General features: G+C 33.4%; 3 protein-coding genes across 4 annotated transcripts; 1 reads left to right on the top strand and 2 right to left on the bottom strand.

Moving 5' to 3' along the window:
* Positions 1 to 248: 248 nt before the first annotated feature.
* Positions 249 to 5878, bottom strand: LOC108735622. The gene is made up of 4 exons (XM_025975008.1): positions 5863 to 5878; positions 1918 to 2120; positions 388 to 742; positions 249 to 337 (listed from the first exon to the last, which is right to left on the bottom strand). The coding sequence occupies exons 1-3, from the start codon at positions 5876 to 5878 to the stop codon at positions 476 to 478; spliced, it is 486 nt and encodes a 161-aa protein (XP_025830793.1). The 3' UTR covers positions 249 to 337; positions 388 to 475.
* An 8760-nt stretch (positions 5879 to 14638) lies between these two features.
* LOC112904545 lies at positions 14639 to 15969 on the bottom strand. 2 transcript variants are annotated; one of them, XM_025974755.1, is made up of 3 exons: positions 15827 to 15967; positions 15713 to 15752; positions 14639 to 14952 (listed from the first exon to the last, which is right to left on the bottom strand). In XM_025974755.1, exons 1-3 carry the CDS (start codon positions 15866 to 15868, stop codon positions 14702 to 14704), a joined length of 333 nt encoding a protein of 110 aa, XP_025830540.1. In that variant the 5' UTR covers positions 15869 to 15967; the 3' UTR covers positions 14639 to 14701. The 2 variants fall into 2 exon arrangements, with proteins under 2 accessions (XP_025830540.1, XP_025830538.1); XM_025974753.1 differs by lacking the exon at positions 14639 to 14952 and adding an exon at positions 15003 to 15310 and having other exon boundaries at positions 15827 to 15969.
* Positions 15970 to 19000: 3031 nt separating this feature from the next.
* Positions 19001 to 21234, top strand: LOC108735656 (MAPK/MAK/MRK overlapping kinase-like). The gene is made up of 6 exons (XM_018467711.2): positions 19001 to 19087; positions 19172 to 19252; positions 20061 to 20217; positions 20376 to 20656; positions 20708 to 20881; positions 20950 to 21234. Exons 2-6 carry the CDS (start codon positions 19212 to 19214, stop codon positions 21113 to 21115), a joined length of 819 nt encoding a protein of 272 aa, XP_018323213.1. The 5' UTR covers positions 19001 to 19087; positions 19172 to 19211; the 3' UTR covers positions 21116 to 21234.
* Positions 21235 to 21476: the final 242 nt, after the last annotated feature.

Here is a 21476-nt window from a genome sequence, read left to right as displayed (position 1 = left end):
CTAATAGTTTCTAGAGTCTGCAGTTTAGAAAAACTTTCAAAATTGGAAAATATATATATGGAGATAGATATTAATTATTGTTCTCAAGTCAAATCAAAATAACCTTAATAATACAAACAGAAACAATGTTGAAAGGTTGTATGTTAATAAGAAGCCTTAACTAACTCGTAATTATTTACCAATAAGGTTTCTACAGTTTATACATATATAATATTCATATTTTTAGTATTTACATAATACCTACAAATAAAATAATAAAATTGCATGAAATTTGTGCATTATTCTAATACTAACACTGGTAAAAAGTCTTGCCATACTTCAGGTAATAATCTAAATTCTGAAAAAAGTAACATTTAACATTTATAAACAAAAATCTTTTATATTTACTTTTTTACACGTTTTTTCAAATTTATCCTAAAGAGTTTTGCAGCTATAGATTGATGATGTCAAAGTTCGTTCACATATCACTTTCTACTTAATTTTTCCCACCCTTTTGAATCCTTTCATACTTCTCAACAGCATCTTGAAGGAAAACTGCTGCTCGTGCGACCCTCTCGGGAGTCATGAGTGCCCTTACGCTGTCCTTATCTATGCCTCCGAAACCGTTGTACGAGATGGTACAAAGTTGCGACACGGAGCAGGCCAACGAGTGAAAAATACCACCGACAATTAGCAAAACGACGCCCCCTACAAGGAAGAGACCAACTTTTGAAAGAATTCCCAACGCTGACTGAAGAAGCGCCTGGAAAAAAAGAAACCAACAACAAATTAGCGATCACTACATAAGTCAAATAAATTTATTATTATAAACAAGTTCTTCCCCCCTATCAGTCACTGTGAGCTCGAAACTGTTGGCACCATTGCTTCAAGTGGTCGAAATTCACTTTTGTGGACAATTTGTTTAATCACCTCCTTTGTGTTAACAAAGGTTTGAAAAATTAAATATGAAGGAATTGTTTGTAAATAGGTATGCAACACATCGTACACTTCAGCATAAGAAATTGCTAATAGTAACTACGTAATACTACTTTGCCTTGTGCTGACAGCACTCATAATTTCTTTTATATATAACATCACAAATAGATAATAAAGATCCGCATAATAAAAAAGAAAAATATGTCATATTAAACAATAAAAGAGTTTCTTTTAATTAAATTCGAAGGGATTTCGCGCTTCCGTTTTCGTATGGACGAACATTAGATTTTCGTTTCTTATTTTTGGAGAAATAATGGAAACGGCTTTTATAAAAATCTGTTCACGTCTGCAAATGTAGCGGAATCACACAAAAAAGAGTCATAAAAAGTCATAGGAGAGAATATCCGTTGGAATCCAGAGTGTTTTAGAAAGTCAATTTGTCGATGAACAGAGATCAGTCCTTTCGGCCAAAAATGGCAAATATTGCTTTCGAATGGATATTTCACACACCCCAGCACTATTTATTACCTCCTTTTGCATATTTACCGCGATATTCGACTTCGATGGAATTTTCGAATATTTATGGACTAATAATATGAAAAAGAGCGCCTCTTTCATCGCCTCATAAAAAAGCGAAATGTCTCTTAAACTGTTTCTATTTAAAAAAAGCTTTGTATACATAATCATAAACAATTCTGTAAATTTTTGAATCTAAAAAACTACAAAGCGAATTTTATAATCTTTTTTTATCCGGTCTTTTCTTTATGTTTGGTTTTGAGTTTTTATTGAGAAAATCAGATTGATTCCTATATATTACGAAAACCATATCATTAGTATATTTCGGTTTAAATATTATAAAACTATGGGTGCACAGAAGTGGAACTACATATAACCTTAACCTTTAGCCTCTTATCTCTCCTACTTATAAGTTAAGTTATAATATTTAATTAGTGTGTAAAATTCCTAAACTCCTAATAAATAATAATGAGTTTAACTACTTACTTGTCCTGGAGTTATAATCCCCTGGTTCTTATCCTCAAGGGATGACGGACCGAAGCCGTATTGAAGCGCAGGGACAATGTACCCATCCAAGGGACCGTACGAGTCTGAATAGGGATACGTAGCGTGGGGAACATAAGAAGATGCCTCGCTGGCTTTATAAACTGGTTGAGGAGCCTGACTTGTAGGCGATGGTAGTTGATTCTCTGATTTTACCAATGAAGCCGGAAAGGCCAAAAAAAGTAAAATAAAAGCGGGGAAGAACCTACAAAATTAAATACAGGATTGTTTTATTATGTTATGTATAAAACAATTGCAAATAATCTTAATAACAGAAGTTTGATTTCAAAATTATTTAATGCCTACACAATTATTAATATTAAATGGAACGTTATCGTAATAGCACGTATGTATATTTGTACTTACATTTTTAAAGCCAGGAAGGACTAGGATGTTCACAGAACAAATATTTGTCAGACACAGAACCCTTATCAGTTTTCAGGTGCCTTTATACCAAACCTCCATCAACCCTTGTCAGGTAGACAAGGTGAAGATAATGAACGTTGTGAATTTTAAAATTCCTTAGAATTTTATTACATGCATCCATTTTACGAGGGGTTTTACCACAATATGACCGCCACTATACAGAGGCAAGTCCAAAAATATACTTACTACACATTTAATCATTTTGTTATTACTCAACATCACAATTAATTTTTTTGATTTTCATATAAAAGTATTTAAAAATTGTAAATAATATTTAGACTATTAGTACTGTATGTTTCAATTTAACTCACAATTAACATAAGATATGCCGGACGACCACATAAAACTAATTTTTCTATCCCTGGGGAACAGTATGTTTTTTCTGGATAATTGGTATCCTATATCCTTTTTTGGGCCCCTGGCAATGCGTGTACACAATTTCATGACGATAAGTTGCATAGATAAGGCGTGAAATAGTAACAAACAAAGAAGTGACATAAGAATTTTCCTATACGACGTGGTATTATTGAAAAATTGATAGCATTCTTTAAGGATTGCATGTATCATGTATGCATGTAATGGAATATCCCAAAGTTCGGCGTCGACTTTCCACTAGTGTATAAAGAAACATTTACATGACAAAAAGGAAATAAATGAATAATTTTTAAATTTAATAAAAGGCTTTGATTCATTTCCCTTTTCTTTAATAAATAGTTTCCCTTTTAGTAAAAGAGGCTGACAAATTTGAAAATATAACAGCTGAATCAGCAGAAGTCGTAACTAGAAGACTTAAAAGTTTCTAGAATTTTATCGCAACCTCTCTTCTAATCTAATATTTTACAGGTAAAAGCATTCCCATGTAAAATTACATTACAATAAATGTATAACAATTTTGTGACCTGGAATTCTTAGAAAAGTAGACAATTTGAGGGTATATTTGAAGAAGAAAGGAATTTTCACTACAACGAACGCCAGATATAGATTGCAAAACAAAATCTAAGAGGGTAATTCAAATTATAAAAACAGAACTAGTAATACATCACAAACTCTCTGTAACGAAACTAGAAGGACCCAATATTGTTTTGGGATATAGATACAGGGTTCTTTAAACTTGGCGGTAAATTCCTTAGACGTTTTAAGGAAACTAAGCGTGTAAAAGATTTGAAAACTTGACGGTTACCAAGTATCTTTTTAACTAAAATAATTTCAACTGCCGACCGCTTCCGGTTATACCGGAAGTGATGCTAACTTTGTTATTTTAAATGGAATAGTTCAGGGGTCTTATTGTTAAACATCACTTTAATATCGAGATGGGGTTCCGCAAAAAAGGGTAAATCAGAAAGGGTTCGTAGAAAAGGGGAATTGGGAACCTCCAGAATAGAATTCGTATGAAACACCACTCAGTAAACAAAGAATTAAAAGTTAAAGGAATAATTATCAAATTATACACCAGTTATATTAATCAATACCTATAATAATAGATGAGTAGATAGAACTAGCTCAAATGTCGAAATGGCGAATTAATTAAGAACGAGAAAAAATCTTAACAGTTTCTTTTTATTTTCAGCGCTTGTTAAAACTTTCTTAATAAAGTCTTTCGTAGCGAAGTAACAAAGCTAACTTTAAAAAAGGACAAAAGGATATTAAAAAATATCGTTCAATAACGTGCTGTTTCCGTGTAGTGAAAATTGAAAATTCTGCCTTATATACATATAATATTATATTTTCAAAAAAACAATAAAATTATTTCAAAATTCAACGAATTTATTATTTAAGAGAGAATGGGATATATTTAGATTTAGAATGGTATTTGCTATTCTAGAATTAAGGGCTTATTTTCGCTTCTCTGAAAGGACGATAAGAATGTAATTGTTCTTTAAACACGAATTATCCTCTATAAGTACAAAGTCTTAGCGATCGTAGTCCATTTGCAGCCATATTATTACGGTCATCAATCCTCCCAAATCTTGCAATAAATACCTAAGAAACTCCATTAGACGTAGAATTTTCAGTAAAAGCAATAAACACTATAAATCTTTGTTTGAGAACTAATTTATTATTCAGTGAAATAATTCTGCTCTAAGAAGAGGCGAAAACTTTAAAAGATATCCTGCCGTTAGTATAAGTATACTTCGTTTAGTAGGGAGAAAAAAGCTCATTATACTCTCGACTCTTATTCATTTAACATACAGTACCTGTCAAAAGTTTTGTTCAATTACGAATAGTAGTGGGAGTCGAAAACNAAGCAATAAACACTATAAATCTTTGTTTGAGAACTAATTTATTATTCAGTGAAATAATTCTGCTCTAAGAAGAGGCGAAAACTTTAAAAGATAGCCTGCCGTTAGTATAAGTATACTTCGTTTAGTAGGGAGAAAAAAGCTCATTATACTCTCGACTCTCAAAAGTTTTGTTCAATTACGAATAGTAGTGGGAGTCGAAAACAAACGTTAAAGCCTTTAATATGTCTTCAAACATAAATAAACATCTCGTTGATATTTTCAGTAGTAATTGGTACCAATAACAGCACATTTGAGCAATGCAATCGTAGTGGATAAAATGGTTAATTTTTCCGTGCAGTACTGTACGGATTATACGCTCCTCGCCGGTTGAAGTTTGGCCGAGAGTTGTCTCCTTTCTTGTCTGGCCTAGTGCTGTTCTCTTCTACTTTGCGCTGAAGGTCACATCGCTAAAGAAACTAAACGAAGTATAACAAAGCAAAGCAAAATCAAGCACAAGACTATCGCAGGTCTTGGTTATTCGGTCTTGGTCTTGCTCAAAAAATTCTAATCTTGGTCTTGGTATTGGTCTTGCGTGTTAGGTCTTGGTCGTGTTGTGTGATAGTCTTACTCATTTAATCTGATACTTACGTTTATTTTATATTTCAACCGTGTGCTATCCAGACATAGGAGCAAAGGATACTTACTCCGAGGATATTCTTGAGGATCCCTTTTTTCAAACAATGGTAAAGTTCCTTTGTTTATATACTTAGTCTCAAATTTTAGTAAAGCAAACGGAAAAATTCAAATATTAAAAAAGTTTTGTTTCAACAAAAGATTATTAAAATAATATTAATAAACCTTAATAGGTTGCTTCAAATAGTTAAACTCATAAATGTGTTGTATATTCAATCTTAATTTGAATCTTGGTCATGTTCGTTCGGTCTTTGTCTTGATCTTGCGAAAATGTAAAGAAAACAATTTTTCTCATACCTAGTTTGTATGACTGGGTAGTATCGAATTCGCGAAGAAGGTGTCCTCGGACCTAACCCCTAAAACCCCCTTACCTCAGGCCGTTCTGTCCTCTTCAGCCGAGAAGCAGCTGCAGTTTGAATATGCCCATTTAAGACACAAAAACAATAAAGCAAAAGTTTGAATTCTAGTTTTGCCGTTTTTAATAAAAGTAACGTATTTTGCGGCGTTATTCCAACGCAGAGAGGATTTTATCGTTTTATGTACTTACGTATATTCGGGTACATCGCTATGAATTTATTCAATTACAAGTCAAGGAAGATTTAAGCAAACGGTGTTAACTTTCTCGGAAACTGCAGTAGAAATTATTTCAACCTACTGAAACAACTAATTAAATTCAGACATGGGACGGTTAAACAGTAAAATAATCTCCGTTTATCTATCTAAGCGAAGCATAATAATATTACCAATAATGAGAGTTTAATATCACAAGATATCGATAAGAGATGGTTGAGATGTCATAATATTTTGAAAAACACTTATAGCATGAAAAGAAAAGGTTAGAAGCGCTCGAAACCTGGTGTTATAGGCGGATGATGAGGATATCGTGGGTAGAAAAGGTTAGAAATGAAGAAGTATTGGAAAGAATAGGAGAATAGAGGACTCTATGGAAGTCAATAAAAAATAGGCGAGATAGGTTGGTAGGACACCTTCTCAGACATGAAGGTCTAGTCAGAGACATATTAGAGGCAGAAACAGGAGTTAGGAGGGGTAGAGGTAGACCTAGATTAGATTACTCTTCGCAAATAGTTAAGGATGTGGGATGTTCTAGTTTTAGGGAAATGCGAAGATTAGCTAAGGATAGGATAGAGTGGAGGTACGTGTCCAACCAGTCTTAGGACTGATGACCTTATGATGATGATGACTTATAGCATGAAGAGGCAGTAAAGGACAATATAGTAGAGACTGCATGCAGGACCCATAATGGGTACAGTATAATCCAAAACGTTTGGCGTAGTATAGACCAACGGTTCCCAATTTTCTGTTGCTACGGAACCCTTTCTGACCCATCCATTTTTTACGGAACCCCTTCTCGACAAAAAGGTAAAGAGATGATAGTTTTATGTCTGACTTCTGTCACCTTATCGTGCACATGTTATTTAAATGAATTTTGAATTCAAAATCTTTATTGCACGTACGTATATATTTTTGTTTATAATAACCTTACAATTTGTTTTAATGTCCGACAATTCAATTCGAATATCTTGAGTGGTATCCAGTCTAGTTTTAAATTTGCTTTTAGTGTAAGCCTAAACTGAAAAGCTCGACTATAATCTGAAATCCAAATAAATTCATCATTAAGTTTGATCCAAAGATCATTCAAATTTGAATCAATTAATTCGAATTATTATTTTAAGAAGAATTAATTCTTAATATCGATCAAGTTCTCATACTCCGACATAGTTAACATTGATTATTTAGTTTGATTTGCGAATGAATTCTGTATTCACAATCACTGTCTGTCCTGTGACCGTGTAAGTCCTCTGAAAAATACTCTTTCAAGGATTTTTTGTTTTTCAATAGATGTTCGTTTGTGGTTAGATACAGAATGATTGCTTTTCGCAGAATTTTCTATATTATTACTAGGACTACACCCGTCGATCTCGCGGAACGTCTGTGATCCGCCCACGGAACATCAGGGTTCCACGGAACACCATTTGGGAACCGCTGGTATAAACTATCTCGAATTGAACGTAGCAGCTGAATTATTCATTTTATATGTACATTCATTCGACATAATTATTAATCAAGTTTGCACCATCAATAAAGAGAAACAATGTGAAGATCTCACATTTTAATAATTTATCATTTCTCTGTTTGTCGATTTATAATACACTAAACAATTAATTGAGTAATTAACCCCGTCGAAACACAATGTTAAACAATGCCACTGTTGCATCAAAGAACGATTATATCCGTGTAATAACAATATGATGGTTTTGAGTTGTCTGGGACTGAGAGCAATTCCAAATCGTCTGTTCAGACAGCTTTCAATCTAAATTGTTAGCAATAATTTCATCGCTTCATTATTCGAAATTCAGCCTGTTGTAAGCTGTACAATTGCAAGTACTTATTGTATTTAATTGTAACTGTCATAGTTAATAAAATTCAACAATTAGTGACTAAAAAGTTGTAATTCGACTATATAAATTAGTGCTGCAACAGACCTCTGCTTCCGCTTCTAATATTACGTTCCGTCAAGTATAGATGCCAGCGATTAATTACGCCACCGGAGGAGTTAAAATGAATTATACGGAAACGAAGCCCTGTCCTCACCCTATAATGTCTGGTAGTTCGCGAGAAAAACAGTTTCAGAGCTAATGCTACTTTTACTCAGTCTGAACAAATTGTCATCGGACGCAGATCTGACAGAATGAAATTACAATGATTATATTCGCCGCATCAATGAAGTGTACACAACCACCTTCAATAAAGGCGAATATGGGAACATTTCAACCGGAAAAGATTTCACGAAAGAATGAAACGATAACAATTTGCTCATCCGATTGTACCAAAAAAAGATCGTAATGCGACTTACCTCTTGTCACCTACCTTTGCTAGATGTTCATAAAAATAAAAATAAAAGTTTTTGTTCCCAAGTTCGTATCAACAGCAAATATTTTTCAGGTAAAAAAATTGCATTTTCGTTAAACCCTCAACTAAAATCGCTCCTTTTTGTTACACTATTATCATCTCGGAATGAAAATCTACCCTAAATGAAAAATCGATAAAGGACATCTTAAAGTGGCGGGGTTGTTCTTCGTGTCGGTTTGGGGACTGTGACAGTTGACAAAATCTCAATTGCCACATTAGGTATGAACATAAATTAGGAGGTTCTAGGGGTACCTATATATGGGTAGAGACTGGCAGTTCCGGCTTTTAGAAGGAGCCAGGTCGGGAGGCGTCCGGGAGTACCGAACTATAAGGCATTCCAAGTGATACACATTACTAAAATGTCGAAATAAATAAATACTTGAACAGCAGTCCCCAAATGGTGTTTCGTGGAATCCTAATGTTCCGTGGACGGATCACAGAGGTTCCGCGAGATACGATGTTTCCGGTAGAAATATAGAAAATTCTGCGAAAAGTAATCACTCTGTATCTAACCATAAACGAACATCTATTAAAACTTAAAAAATCTTCTAAAAAAAATTTTCCAGAGGAGTCAGATAGCCAGTGATTGTGAGTACAGAATCCTTTCACAAATCAAACTAAATAATCATTGTTAACTATAAAATAATTCGAAGTAGTTTGTATTCTGTGTATACTGTGCCATTTGTGGTATTTTCTAAAACGTACTGTTAAGACAGCAGGTAAAAGTTGGTCGGGTTGCCAGCGACGCGCTGATGAAATCCAAAAAGATCGAAATCGCGATCCGCGTCTGGTAGTTTCGACAGAATACGGACTACTTCGAATTATTTTATGCGATTAAGCTAACGTGCCTATCACGTTGAGGTTGGCTACGCCGGGATTCGTTTTCAGCAAGTAGATATCCACACAAGTGGACCTTGTTGGAGCATACGTAATCCTAAAATGTAGCATCGTGCTACAGATGGCGTTCACTGTGCCATTTGTAGTATTTTCTAAAACGCACTGTTAACTATGTCGAAGTATGAGAACTTGATCGATATTAAAAATCCATCCTCCTTAAAACAAAAATTCGAATTAGTTGATTCAAATTTGAATAATCTTTGGATCAATCTTAATGATGAATCAAGCGTTATTCATAAAGGTTTTTATTTGCACCACAATAAAATTAGTGTAATAGCCTTATGTACTTATGTTACTTCTATTTTTGCACTTTCACACAAGAATGTAAGGGTGGTGCGCGTATGTATGTATGAATGTAAAAACATACGTACAGATATGCAGGTCCATTTACAATTGCTCGCTGAAGATAAAACCATTTTCCACGAGACGGAGTCCAAACTGCCGTTCCCACAATTTATCTGTGTAAATTGTTGTTTTAGCGCGTTAACCGGAAGGTTCTGCTTCTAGTTACGGACAGCGACCGGACCGGACAAAAGTTCACGTTATAAACACGTACCCAAGTATACATACATGTGTATGTGTGTGTGTGTGCCTGTTGGTCCGAACTGGACAAATTGTATAACAAATTACCCCTATTATTTCTGTTTTGGCATTTCTGCAATTTCTTGCGGAAGCCCCTTTGAAATGTAGATCCGTGGCCGGAAACTTACAAAAAGGTTACCACCGCGAAATGTATCCGTGGGAAAGACCATGATCTGTTACTTTTTTTTTTGTTTCATTCCATAAAAAGAAAAAGCAGAAACTTGAATTTCACACGGTTTTGGGTCATACTTTCCGAAATATTGAATCACATATTATTTTTTCCAGTATTAACTATTCAAAAAACAGGTATAACAGGGTGATGTTAAAAATTCAATGGACAGAAAAGGTTAGAAATAATAACAGACGCTCAAGAGGGCGTTATCGGCTGGATACTCGGTTTAGATTCAGTACCTAGCGGATCCAACCGGGTAGCAGTTAATGACGCTGGTTATGCTGCAATGCCGAGTAATTCTACCAAAGAAATAAGAAAAGCAATAATATTTTCTGTATTCACAATCACTGTCTGTCCTGTGACCGTGTAAGTCCTCTGAAAAATACTCTTTCAAGGATTTTTTGTTTTTCAATAGATGTTCGTTTGTGGTTAGATACAGAATGATTGCTTTTCGCAGAATTTTCTATATTATTACTAGGACTACACCCGTCGATCTCGCGGAACGTCTGTGATCCGCCCACGGAACATCAGGGTTCCACGGAACACCATTTGGGAACCGCTGGTATAAACTATCTCGAATTGAACGTAGCAGCTGAATTATTCATTTTATATGTACATTCATTCGACATAATTATTAATCAAGTTTGCACCATCAATAAAGAGAAACAATGTGAAGATCTCACATTTTAATAATTTATCATTTCTCTGTTTGTCGATTTATAATACACTAAACAATTAATTGAGTAATTAACCCCGTCGAAACACAATGTTAAACAATGCCACTGTTGCATCAAAGAACGATTATATCCGTGTAATAACAATATGATGGTTTTGAGTTGTCTGGGACTGAGAGCAATTCCAAATCGTCTGTTCAGACAGCTTTCAATCTAAATTGTTAGCAATAATTTCATCGCTTCATTATTCGAAATTCAGCCTGTTGTAAGCTGTACAATTGCAAGTACTTATTGTATTTAATTGTAACTGTCATAGTTAATAAAATTCAACAATTAGTGACTAAAAAGTTGTAATTCGACTATATAAATTAGTGCTGCAACAGACCTCTGCTTCCGCTTCTAATATTACGTTCCGTCAAGTATAGATGCCAGCGATTAATTACGCCACCGGAGGAGTTAAAATGAATTATACGGAAACGAAGCCCTGTCCTCACCCTATAATGTCTGGTAGTTCGCGAGAAAAACAGTTTCAGAGCTAATGCTACTTTTACTCAGTCTGAACAAATTGTCATCGGACGCAGATCTGACAGAATGAAATTACAATGATTATATTCGCCGCATCAATGAAGTGTACACAACCACCTTCAATAAAGGCGAATATGGGAACATTTCAACCGGAAAAGATTTCACGAAAGAATGAAACGATAACAATTTGCTCATCCGATTGTACCAAAAAAAGATCGTAATGCGACTTACCTCTTGTCACCTACCTTTGCTAGATGTTCATAAAAATAAAAATAAAAGTTTTTGTTCCCAAGTTCGTATCAACAGCAAATATTTTTCAGGTAAAAAAATTGCATTTTCGTTAAACCCTCAACTAAAATCGCTCCTTTTTGTTACACTATTATCATCTCGGAATGAAAATCTACCCTAAATGAAAAATCGATAAAGGACATCTTAAAGTGGCGGGGTTGTTCTTCGTGTCGGTTTGGGGACTGTGACAGTTGACAAAATCTCAATTGCCACATTAGGTATGAACATAAATTAGGAGGTTCTAGGGGTACCTATATATGGGTAGAGACTGGCAGTTCCGGCTTTTAGAAGGAGCCAGGTCGGGAGGCGTCCGGGAGTACCGAACTATAAGGCATTCCAAGTGATACACATTACTAAAATGTCGAAATAAATAAATACTTGAACAGCAGTCCCCAAATGGTGTTTCGTGGAATCCTAATGTTCCGTGGACGGATCACAGAGGTTCCGCGAGATACGATGTTTCCGGTAGAAATATAGAAAATTCTGCGAAAAGTAATCACTCTGTATCTAACCATAAACGAACATCTATTAAAACTTAAAAAATCTTCTAAAAAAAATTTTCCAGAGGAGTCAGATAGCCAGTGATTGTGAGTACAGAATCCTTTCACAAATCAAACTAAATAATCATTGTTAACTATAAAATAATTCGAAGTAGTCTGTATTCTGTGTATACTGTGCCATTTGTGGTATTTTCTAAAACGTACTGTTAAGACAGCAGGTAAAAGTTGGTCGGGTTGCCAGCGACGCGCTGATGAAATCCAAAAAGATCGAAATCGCGATCCGCGTCTGGTAGTTTCGACAGAATACGGACTACTTCGAATTATTTTATGCGATTAAGCTAACGTGCCTATCACGTTGAGGTTGGCTACGCCGGGATTCGTTTTCAGCAAGTAGATATCCACACAAGTGGACCTTGTTGGAGCATACGTAATCCTAAAATGTAGCATCGTGCTACAGATGGCGTTCACTGTGCCATTTGTAGTATTTTCTAAAACGCACTGTTAACTATGTCGAAGTATGAGAACTTGATCGATATTAAAAATCCATCCTCCTTAAAACAAAAATTCGAATTAGTTGATTCAAATTTGAATAATCTTTGGATCAATCTTAATGATGAATCAAGCGTTATTCATAAAGGTTTTTATTTGCACCACAATAAAATTAGTGTAATAGCCTTATGTACTTATGTTACTTCTATTTTTGCACTTTCACACAAGAATGTAAGGGTGGTGCGCGTATGTATGTATGAATGTAAAAACATACGTACAGATATGCAGGTCCATTTACAATTGCTCGCTGAAGATAAAACGATTTTCCACGAGACGGAGTCCAAACTGCCGTTCCCACAATTTATCTGTGTAAATTGTTGTTTTAGCGCGTTAACCGGAAGGTTCTGCTTCTAGTTACGGACAGCGACCGGACCGGACAAAAGTTCACGTTATAAACACGTACCCAAGTATACATACATGTGTATGTGTGTGTGTGTGCCTGTTGGTCCGAACTGGACAAATTGTATAACAAATTACCCCTATTATTTCTGTTTTGGCATTTCTGCAATTTCTTGCGGAAGCCCCTTTGAAATGTAGATCCGTGGCCGGAAACTTACAAAAAGGTTACCACCGCGAAATGTATCCGTGGGAAAGACCATGATCTGTTACTTTTTTTTTTGTTTCATTCCATAAAAAGAAAAAGCAGAAACTTGAATTTCACACGGTTTTGGGTCATACTTTCCGAAATATTGAATCACATATTATTTTTTCCAGTATTAACTATTCAAAAAACAGGTATAACAGGGTGATGTTAAAAATTCAATGGACAGAAAAGGTTAGAAATAATAACAGACGCTCAAGAGGGCGTTATCGGCTGGATACTCGGTTTAGATTCAGTACCTAGCGGATCCAACCGGGTAGCAGTTAATGACGCTGGTTATGCTGCAATGCCGAGTAATTCTACCAAAGAAATAAGAAAAGCAATAATATTAGTAATTAAAGTTTATATAGGAATAGATCGTTTGTCCTATTTTGTATTATTTATTGATTACTACACTAAATTATTTCTTATTTCGATATAGTTCTTGTCTTTACTTTTTCGGGTCAAAATCACATTTTTCCAATATTTCATTTAATTATGCGGCATGTCGTAAGTATAATTATATGGGGTGACATCGGAAATTCAAAAATATATTTTTTAATTTTAATCTAATTCATCGTTTTAATATCTATATATATAAAAGAAAGTCGTCTTAGTTACACTATCTATAACTCAAGAACGGCTGAACCGATTTGGCTGAAAATTGATGGGGAGGTATCTTACAACCGGGAGAAGGACATAGGATACTTTTTATCACTTTCCACGAGAAAAATGTGGTATATGTAAACGCAACTGACATGGAATGACAAAACGAAATTGACAGCAAAACGAAAAATTTATCAGTCAAAACATCAGTCTAGCCGTTCATTTGTTAAAAATGGTATAACAAAACGCAACTGACAGCTAAACGTAATGTTGTCTATGGTTAAGTATGGTGTTTTATTTATAGTCAGATTTACCTGAAACTTGGCTTGTTTTTTCATATACAATTAGTGACATACATACCTATTTCAACATTTTACAAAATTCTACCTCTTTAGGAAGCTGAAAGGGGTTTGCAAAGATTGCATGTTTGTTTTTGGTCCGATTTACTTGAAACTGGTTAAAAAATTCAATCTCTGTTGGGGGGGGTGAGTGGTGAAGATGAGTTGCAATGTTTAAATGGAACATATAGTATTTGTCGTCAGATTTACTTGAAACTTGGTCTCTATGGTCTTTTATTTAATTTCTGAAAGACATATCTCGACATTTTAAAAAATTCAACCTCCAAAGGGGGGGGGGATGGTAAAAAGGTGTTGCAATTTTTGTTTGGGACATACTTTATTTGTGATTGAATTTACTTGAAGCTTCGCATATATGCTGTTCGATATTATTATTCCAATGAAAAGTGGTTGCAACGTTTGCATGGGGTATATTTTATTTGTACTCGGATTTACTCGAAGGTTCTTCATTTTTGAAATTAGGCAAATACGTGTTTTGCCATTTTTTAAAAATCAACCCTTAAAGATGAAATGTTGTTTGTATTTGAAATCTAAGATGGTGACATTACATAAAATTAAAACGTTGTAAGGGTGAATTGGGAGTTAAAAGGTTTTATGGAGAAACAATATTAATTTCCGCGAGCGAAGCAGCGGGGAAAGCCAGTTTTAAATAAAAAGATACGGTATATTCAGATATGTTTTATTTGGGTTGGGGGCAATAAATTAATAGATATAATGTTTTACCTTTTAATTAAGCAATATAAAGGAGAATTCACCTAAAAACGCCAAGAGTACTCTAAGAGGGTAACAAAGTACACGAAGCGGGAACAATATAATCCTTAGAAACCATAAGGTTATATTGACGGGGATGAACAATATTTTTAGGGGGGTCAATACGATCTTCAGAATTGTCCTTATTACATTTATAACGAATCCTTGAAAGTAATAAAGGGGATTTAATAATTTCTCTATCACGGTGGGCGATTGTATTTCCACAACTGAAAAAAATAAAGTGGCGGTTATCCGTGTAATCAATAAAATGCATATAATCCTTCAAAAATTATTTATTAATTGTTTTTTCGCTATAGTGTTTACACTAATTCATTAACTCTCCGAAAACTTCCCCAATTATGAAAGACAGAGCCCTTAAAGGAAACAGCAAAATTTTAAGTATCCATCGTACAAAACGATAGGGCAATAAGACAATTTGTAAAACAACTTTCACAGGAAAGATTACTATTTTAAGAGGTAATAAGACAACGTTTATTATTCTTCGAATAATAAATTTCGGAATATTCAACACTAGCTTAACAGGATTGAAGATGTTCTTTATTAAAGAGTGAGACGTCTCTTCATCTAAAAAAATTAAATACAAATATTGTTAAAATTTAAAGTCCTTTTCGAAATAACATCTAACTATCTCCTAAAATCAAAATTCAGGCACGAAAATTAATTTTCGAATATCAGTTTTACCGACGTTATTTAATCAATACTATTGTACCTAATAAAACAGCTGCACGAACTATTTCCCTTATATAAACTTTAATATTAATGTCTTAAATTATTTAATTAATATTTTCCATTGACCAAGCTTATTTTGACATAGTTTTAGCAGCAAGTATTTATTCCATTTATTTATTATATTATTGATAAAAAGATTAACCTTTTTCTTTATTTACATGTCGTTTATTGCTACTAAAAATGCAACATTAATATTGGGAAATAATTTGATAATTTTACTTTTTATTTGTCACTTACCTTCATCGACACTGTGCGACCATGGTGTAGGATAAGCTAGCTAAAATAAAACACAAAAAATGATACCCCTTCTAAATTTGAATCTGCTTTCTAAAAAATTAAGAAATAATTTACCTGAATGCAAACGAAAAATATAAGCAACGCGAGGACCTTCATCTTAGAAATAACTTTTAAATTTAAATTCTACTTCACGTATCGCCGAATTTTCAGATCGATTCAATCTTTTATTGGACAATCGAACGCGTAGGTATCGAATAAAACAATGGACTGACGGAGCGCTTTATTAAAGAATTTGCTTTTTGTTAATCGATATAATAAAACTCCATTTCGAATTGATTTTTTTTACTTCCTTTCGAAATAATTGTCTCTTACTATCCCACCCATTACTATTAATTGACAATGTTCTCCCAATTTTCGACAATACACAAAGAGATGATAGCACCTTTGTCATTTCATGATAAGCATAAATTAAAATTCACAAAAACTAATTAAAATTTAAATTTAAACTAATTTTTAAATATGAATGAATTATTACTTGTAATGGGCTATTCTTTATAGTGTTGTAGTTTATCCCACTTGCATTTGTATTTTTTTAAATGAAAATAGAAAAATTTGCCCACATTTTTTCTCAACATATATATACACACCTAACATTTGTTCATTGAAGAAAAGATCTACAATTATTAATGGTTTACGCAAACAAATCCGCGGAAAAAACCCCTGAAATTCTCCATAAAATTATTTTAAACTGAATCTTATAACTTTTAAATTTGACCGAACTAGACTAAGCCATCTCGAATAATAATATTTTAGCTTTAAGTTCTCAGTCTGGCGTTTACAAGATTTATTGCGTGTACCCCAATTAAATATGTATGAAGCGGTAATAGGGAGGAAAGGCCCCTGAAAAAAGGCCCCCCAGGAGAAAAAACCTTCAGAAAAAAAATCGTAAAAAACCCCCCAGAAAATAATTCTCCCTCGGAAAAAGTTAATCCGTTGATAAACTAAATGGTAAATTTAATTGGAATTGTAAAGTGGTGAACAATGAAATAAACGTACAGAATGTTCGTAATAACATTTAATATAGGGTTGTTCGGAAAGTCATTTCGTTTGTGTCGCGCATTGACGTCTGCGATTCGCTTCTCAAACGTCACGAAAATGATCCGTTTTTGAAGGGCATCATCACTGGGGACGAAAAATGTCACGTCAAATTTGGTCACTCGCCAAAAGCTTTTACAGCTTGAATGGGATACAATGCTACACCCAGCATATTCTCCAGACGTGGCACCATCGGATTATTATTTGTTCCGGTCACTCCAAAATTTTTTAGACGGTAAAACCTTCACCTCAAATGAGGAGGTCAAAAACCTCCTCGATCAGTTTTTTGCCAGCAAAGACCAAAAATTTTATGAGCGTGGAATTATGCTACTACCAGAAAGATGGCAAAAGGTGTTGGACCAGAACGGTCAATATATAATTTAATAAAGTATTTGTTTATTATACGAAAACTGTCTTTCATTTCCACAAAAAAAAACGAAATGACTTTCCGAACAACCCTATAGAAATAAGAATAGATCGAGTAACTGCAAGATTATCACCTGTTGTTTTAAATTGTAATATTAGTAGAAACCAAATTGTTTGTGAAGTATTGATATTCTTCCAGGTAATTAATAAAAATACTTCATGGGAAATCAACCCCCAACATAATATTATCGTTACACCTGTTAGCATAAATAAAACAAATCAAGTAGGTAATTAACTAGAACTCATGCTGTCTATTCAACGTTATCATCATCAAGAAAAACAATAACTTGAAGTGTTGATTTTTTAAACCATATGATAATGTTTAGAATAAATTTTTGATGATTTTTTTCCAAAGGGACATTTTTTCCGAGAGGATTTTTTTCCGATGCTTTTTTCCTAGATCCGTATGTACCTGATGATGGGCATCCTTTTTTATTGAGGTCTTTATTATTTTTTTGTATTTTGCCCAAGGAGTTATTGGTTCCCGAACGATATAAAGAATCAGTAAATTTTTTTACGGTTATCAATTTATGAAGACTTAAAAGGGAAAAAGCCAGTTTATGTTTTTGTGATTCAACATGAAAGAATTTAGTATGAATAATGGTACCAGTATATAATGTTTCATGGTGGGAAATAGAAAATGTTTGTATATTACGTGATTCTTGATAATTAGATCTAAAAGATAATGAAATTATTGACTTCTACCAATACAAATAATTATATTATTAGTGACTAGTTGCCCGACAGACTTCGTTCTGTCAGAAGTTATTGGCTTGTCGAAATCCAACAAAAAAAATAAAGAAATAAAGAAGAGAAGGGAAAATTCAAAAACAACCAAGAAAATGCCGCGCACAGAAGAGGTAATGATGACATATTCGTTAGTAATTTTATTTTCTTTGATACCACGCAAACCCTTTCTTTTATTCGAACATTGTTTTGGGCAGGCATCGATTAATATCCATACAGCCTAGTCAACCAAAAATAATCCTAAAGCGCCTTTTGTTTTGATTGACGTTAAATGCTTGACAGCTAGGGACAGATGTGGTTTGAATGGGAAAATAAAACTGAGGTTTTAATTGACGTCAAATGTTTGGGGCAGATGTTTTGATTTACCCTGTGGTTTTATGAGAAAAGAAAAGTAAGGTTTTTACGTTTTTCTAGGCAGTTTTTCCAATTTTTCTCTTAATAAAAACCTTTCTCTAACTTCAAGGAATATTAAAAAAAATATCAAAATTGGTCCTGCCGTTCTCGAGTTTTGCGATTCATTTTTATTTGACCTGATAAACATTTTTACAATATTTTCAATATTGTAACGCTTCCGGTTACACCGGAAGTTAATACCAACTTCCTTATTATAAATAAAATATCCTGTATTTTACTGTACCATTGAATTTTTTAATCTATTTGACACCATTAGATTGTGATCAGTAAGAAAACATTAAAGAGCAGGCCTATCGCACATCAATTTGGAATCACATGAAACCCACTACTGAAGGTACTCTCAGAAGAAGTGTTTTGAAGTCAACGGGAGACAATTTCAACATTTATTGTGATTAAGATAATTTAATTTTGTCTTTGAGAATAACAAAATAATTTATAAACCTGCTATTAATAGGTCGAATTTATAAGAAGTCGAACAAATTGTTTTAGGTATTTCTTACAATCTATCTACATCAGTAGTAAATGGGAATTTAATGACATTCTTGTAACAAGACAATCTAAACAGTTGANACTTTTTTATTTAAAATTATATTTTGATTTAAGGTCCGAAGAAGTATTAGATTGCGCCGAAGTTGTAGCTTTACGTAAAATTCTACCCCATCCAAACATTTTAAATCCACTAGAATATTACTAGTAAGCTGAAATTATGCATAACAGAAAATAAAATCGTTGACAATAACGAAAAATTACAATTATTGAAATGTGCTTTTGTTCTAGTGACGATTCATGTGGCAGACTAATTTTAATTTTTGATTTAATGGACATGAGTTTGTACGATTTAATGAAGATAAAAAAGAGGTAAAAAAAGTATACCTAATATGCCTAACTTCTTATCGTAATTATAAAAATATATCAGTTTGTTAAAATTAACTAAGAAATGTATTGATTTATGTTCGTCTGCACACTGTAAATGTTAACTCTAAATTTAAAAATTTAACTATAATTAATTAATAATTTATTAATAATAATCTTAGCCTACATTAGTAGATAATTAGGGAAGGTTGAAATGGTAGGGAACTATAGCAGGGTGAGTGAAGACGATAAGCCGCCTCACCGCCCTGCATCATCGTCATCTTGAATTCTGCTCTCGACTTTTTGATTCTCGACCCTAATTGATTATAATTATTGATTCAGCTATTTAACAATTGCTAATTGACCTACTATCACAGTAGATAAGCAGATTTCAAGTTTAAATAAATAAATTAGGTGTACCAACTTTGTACCAGTAGCCTAAATAAGAATTTATGGATACTATGTAACACATAAAGTAATTTTATGGAGATAGGGCATTTTTTCCTAGAGCATTTTTACCGAAGAAATTATTATTTTCGAAGGATTTTTCCTAGAATCAACCACGACAACGCTCGCTTCGTTCGTGTTGCCTTTTTCTAATTTTAAATGAAAAATGTATTTATTTCAAATTTGTTATGCTACAAAACGTAAACACATGATGCATAAGCGTAAAGTACAAAACGAGAATATAAAACGGATAAATAATGTTTAAATACAGTACAAAACGAGAAGGCACGAAAAGAGAATTGTTTACCAACGCTGTATAAATGTATTTCTGGGAAATATACATCAATGTTAAATTGTTCTTTTGTAGGGGTTTCCCGGAACACAAAGCTCGATTTTACCTGCACGAAGTTTTGAAAGGGCTTTATCACCTCCATAAAATGGGCCTCTTTCATCGAGATGTCAAACCAGAAAATATTTTGATTAACTTGCCTAAAACCCATTCAACTCTTCAATATTCTTTTCAGGTAACTTTTCATAATAGTTGCATAAATAATTTTATTTTCTAACAGGCAATTACGAATAGGTGGCTAAAATACTAGACGACGTATTTTATACTAAATTTACGTTTAAATAATTACAATGAGGGTTTGAAATAATACAAAAACTTTTATTCTTAAAGCAGGAAAGGGTAAAATTAGCAGACCTGGGTTCTATTCGGGGTATATACAGTAAACCACCATACACAGAATATATATCTACAAGATGGTACAGAGCACCGGAATGTTTATTGACAAAGGGATATTATGGACCTAAAATGGATATCTGGGCTGCTGGATGTGTTTTTTACGAACTGATAACCCTAACGCCACTTTTTGCTGGTTCAAATGAAATAGATCAGTTGGCTAAAATCCATGCCATACTTGGCACACCACCAGTCAGAGTTCTTAATAAATTTACTAACAAGTAAGTCACACCCCGTCGAAAAACATGCTTAAAAATAAAATATTTCTCAAGTAGATCTCAAAATTTTCAAAATTTTCCAAAACAACGAGGAAAAGGTTTGAATGCCGTTTTAGAAAATCTAAGTGATAACGCAAAAAATGTGCTAAGATTAATGTTGGAATACGACCCTATGAAAAGGGTAACCCTTAAAAGATTATTAGAACATTCTTACTTCGGTAGTTTATCGTAAGTATAAATTATTAATTACGAATTATTTGTATGTTAACGAATTAATTATTTCTTTACTATTGCAGACGTATCAATATGAGATTATCCGATAAAATGAGCGCGCCAATCGGTACAAAAAGAAAGCAGCAATATTCCGAAGAATATATCAAAGATTCACGTAAAAGAGCAATTAAAAGCTTCAGCTTATGTATGCATAGTGTTCCGAAAAAGATAAAAGTAAATTCCTCTTAAACGACCTATCGATATCGTTCATACATCAATTTTTCTTTTTTGTCATCTGTTAAACATATTATTGAGGTAAACGATATTATGAGTAAGTTAAATTATTGTCTGTGAAAAACGAATATATTACCCAATTATTAATAAATTTTGTATTCGTTTTGTTTTTAAAACGACATATTATTATTTTTTAGTTTTTAAAACCCTACAAGTTATAAAGTTTTGAACGATTGCATATTTTTGAAATCGCATTTTGAATACCTTTATTTTGATATCCAACACAATGGGAGCTTGAGTAAATATTCGAAAATAATGTTTGTCGCAAGTATGCGTATAGGTAGTTTAGAATGACATGAACCTTCAGATGCGCAGG

Source organism: Agrilus planipennis, unplaced genomic scaffold (assembly GCF_000699045.2).
Source record: "Agrilus planipennis isolate EAB-ADULT unplaced genomic scaffold, Apla_2.0 scaffold86, whole genome shotgun sequence".
NCBI classification, from domain to species: Eukaryota; Metazoa; Arthropoda; class Insecta; order Coleoptera; family Buprestidae; genus Agrilus; species Agrilus planipennis.
This window is presented reverse-complemented; position numbering and strand designations above follow the sequence as displayed.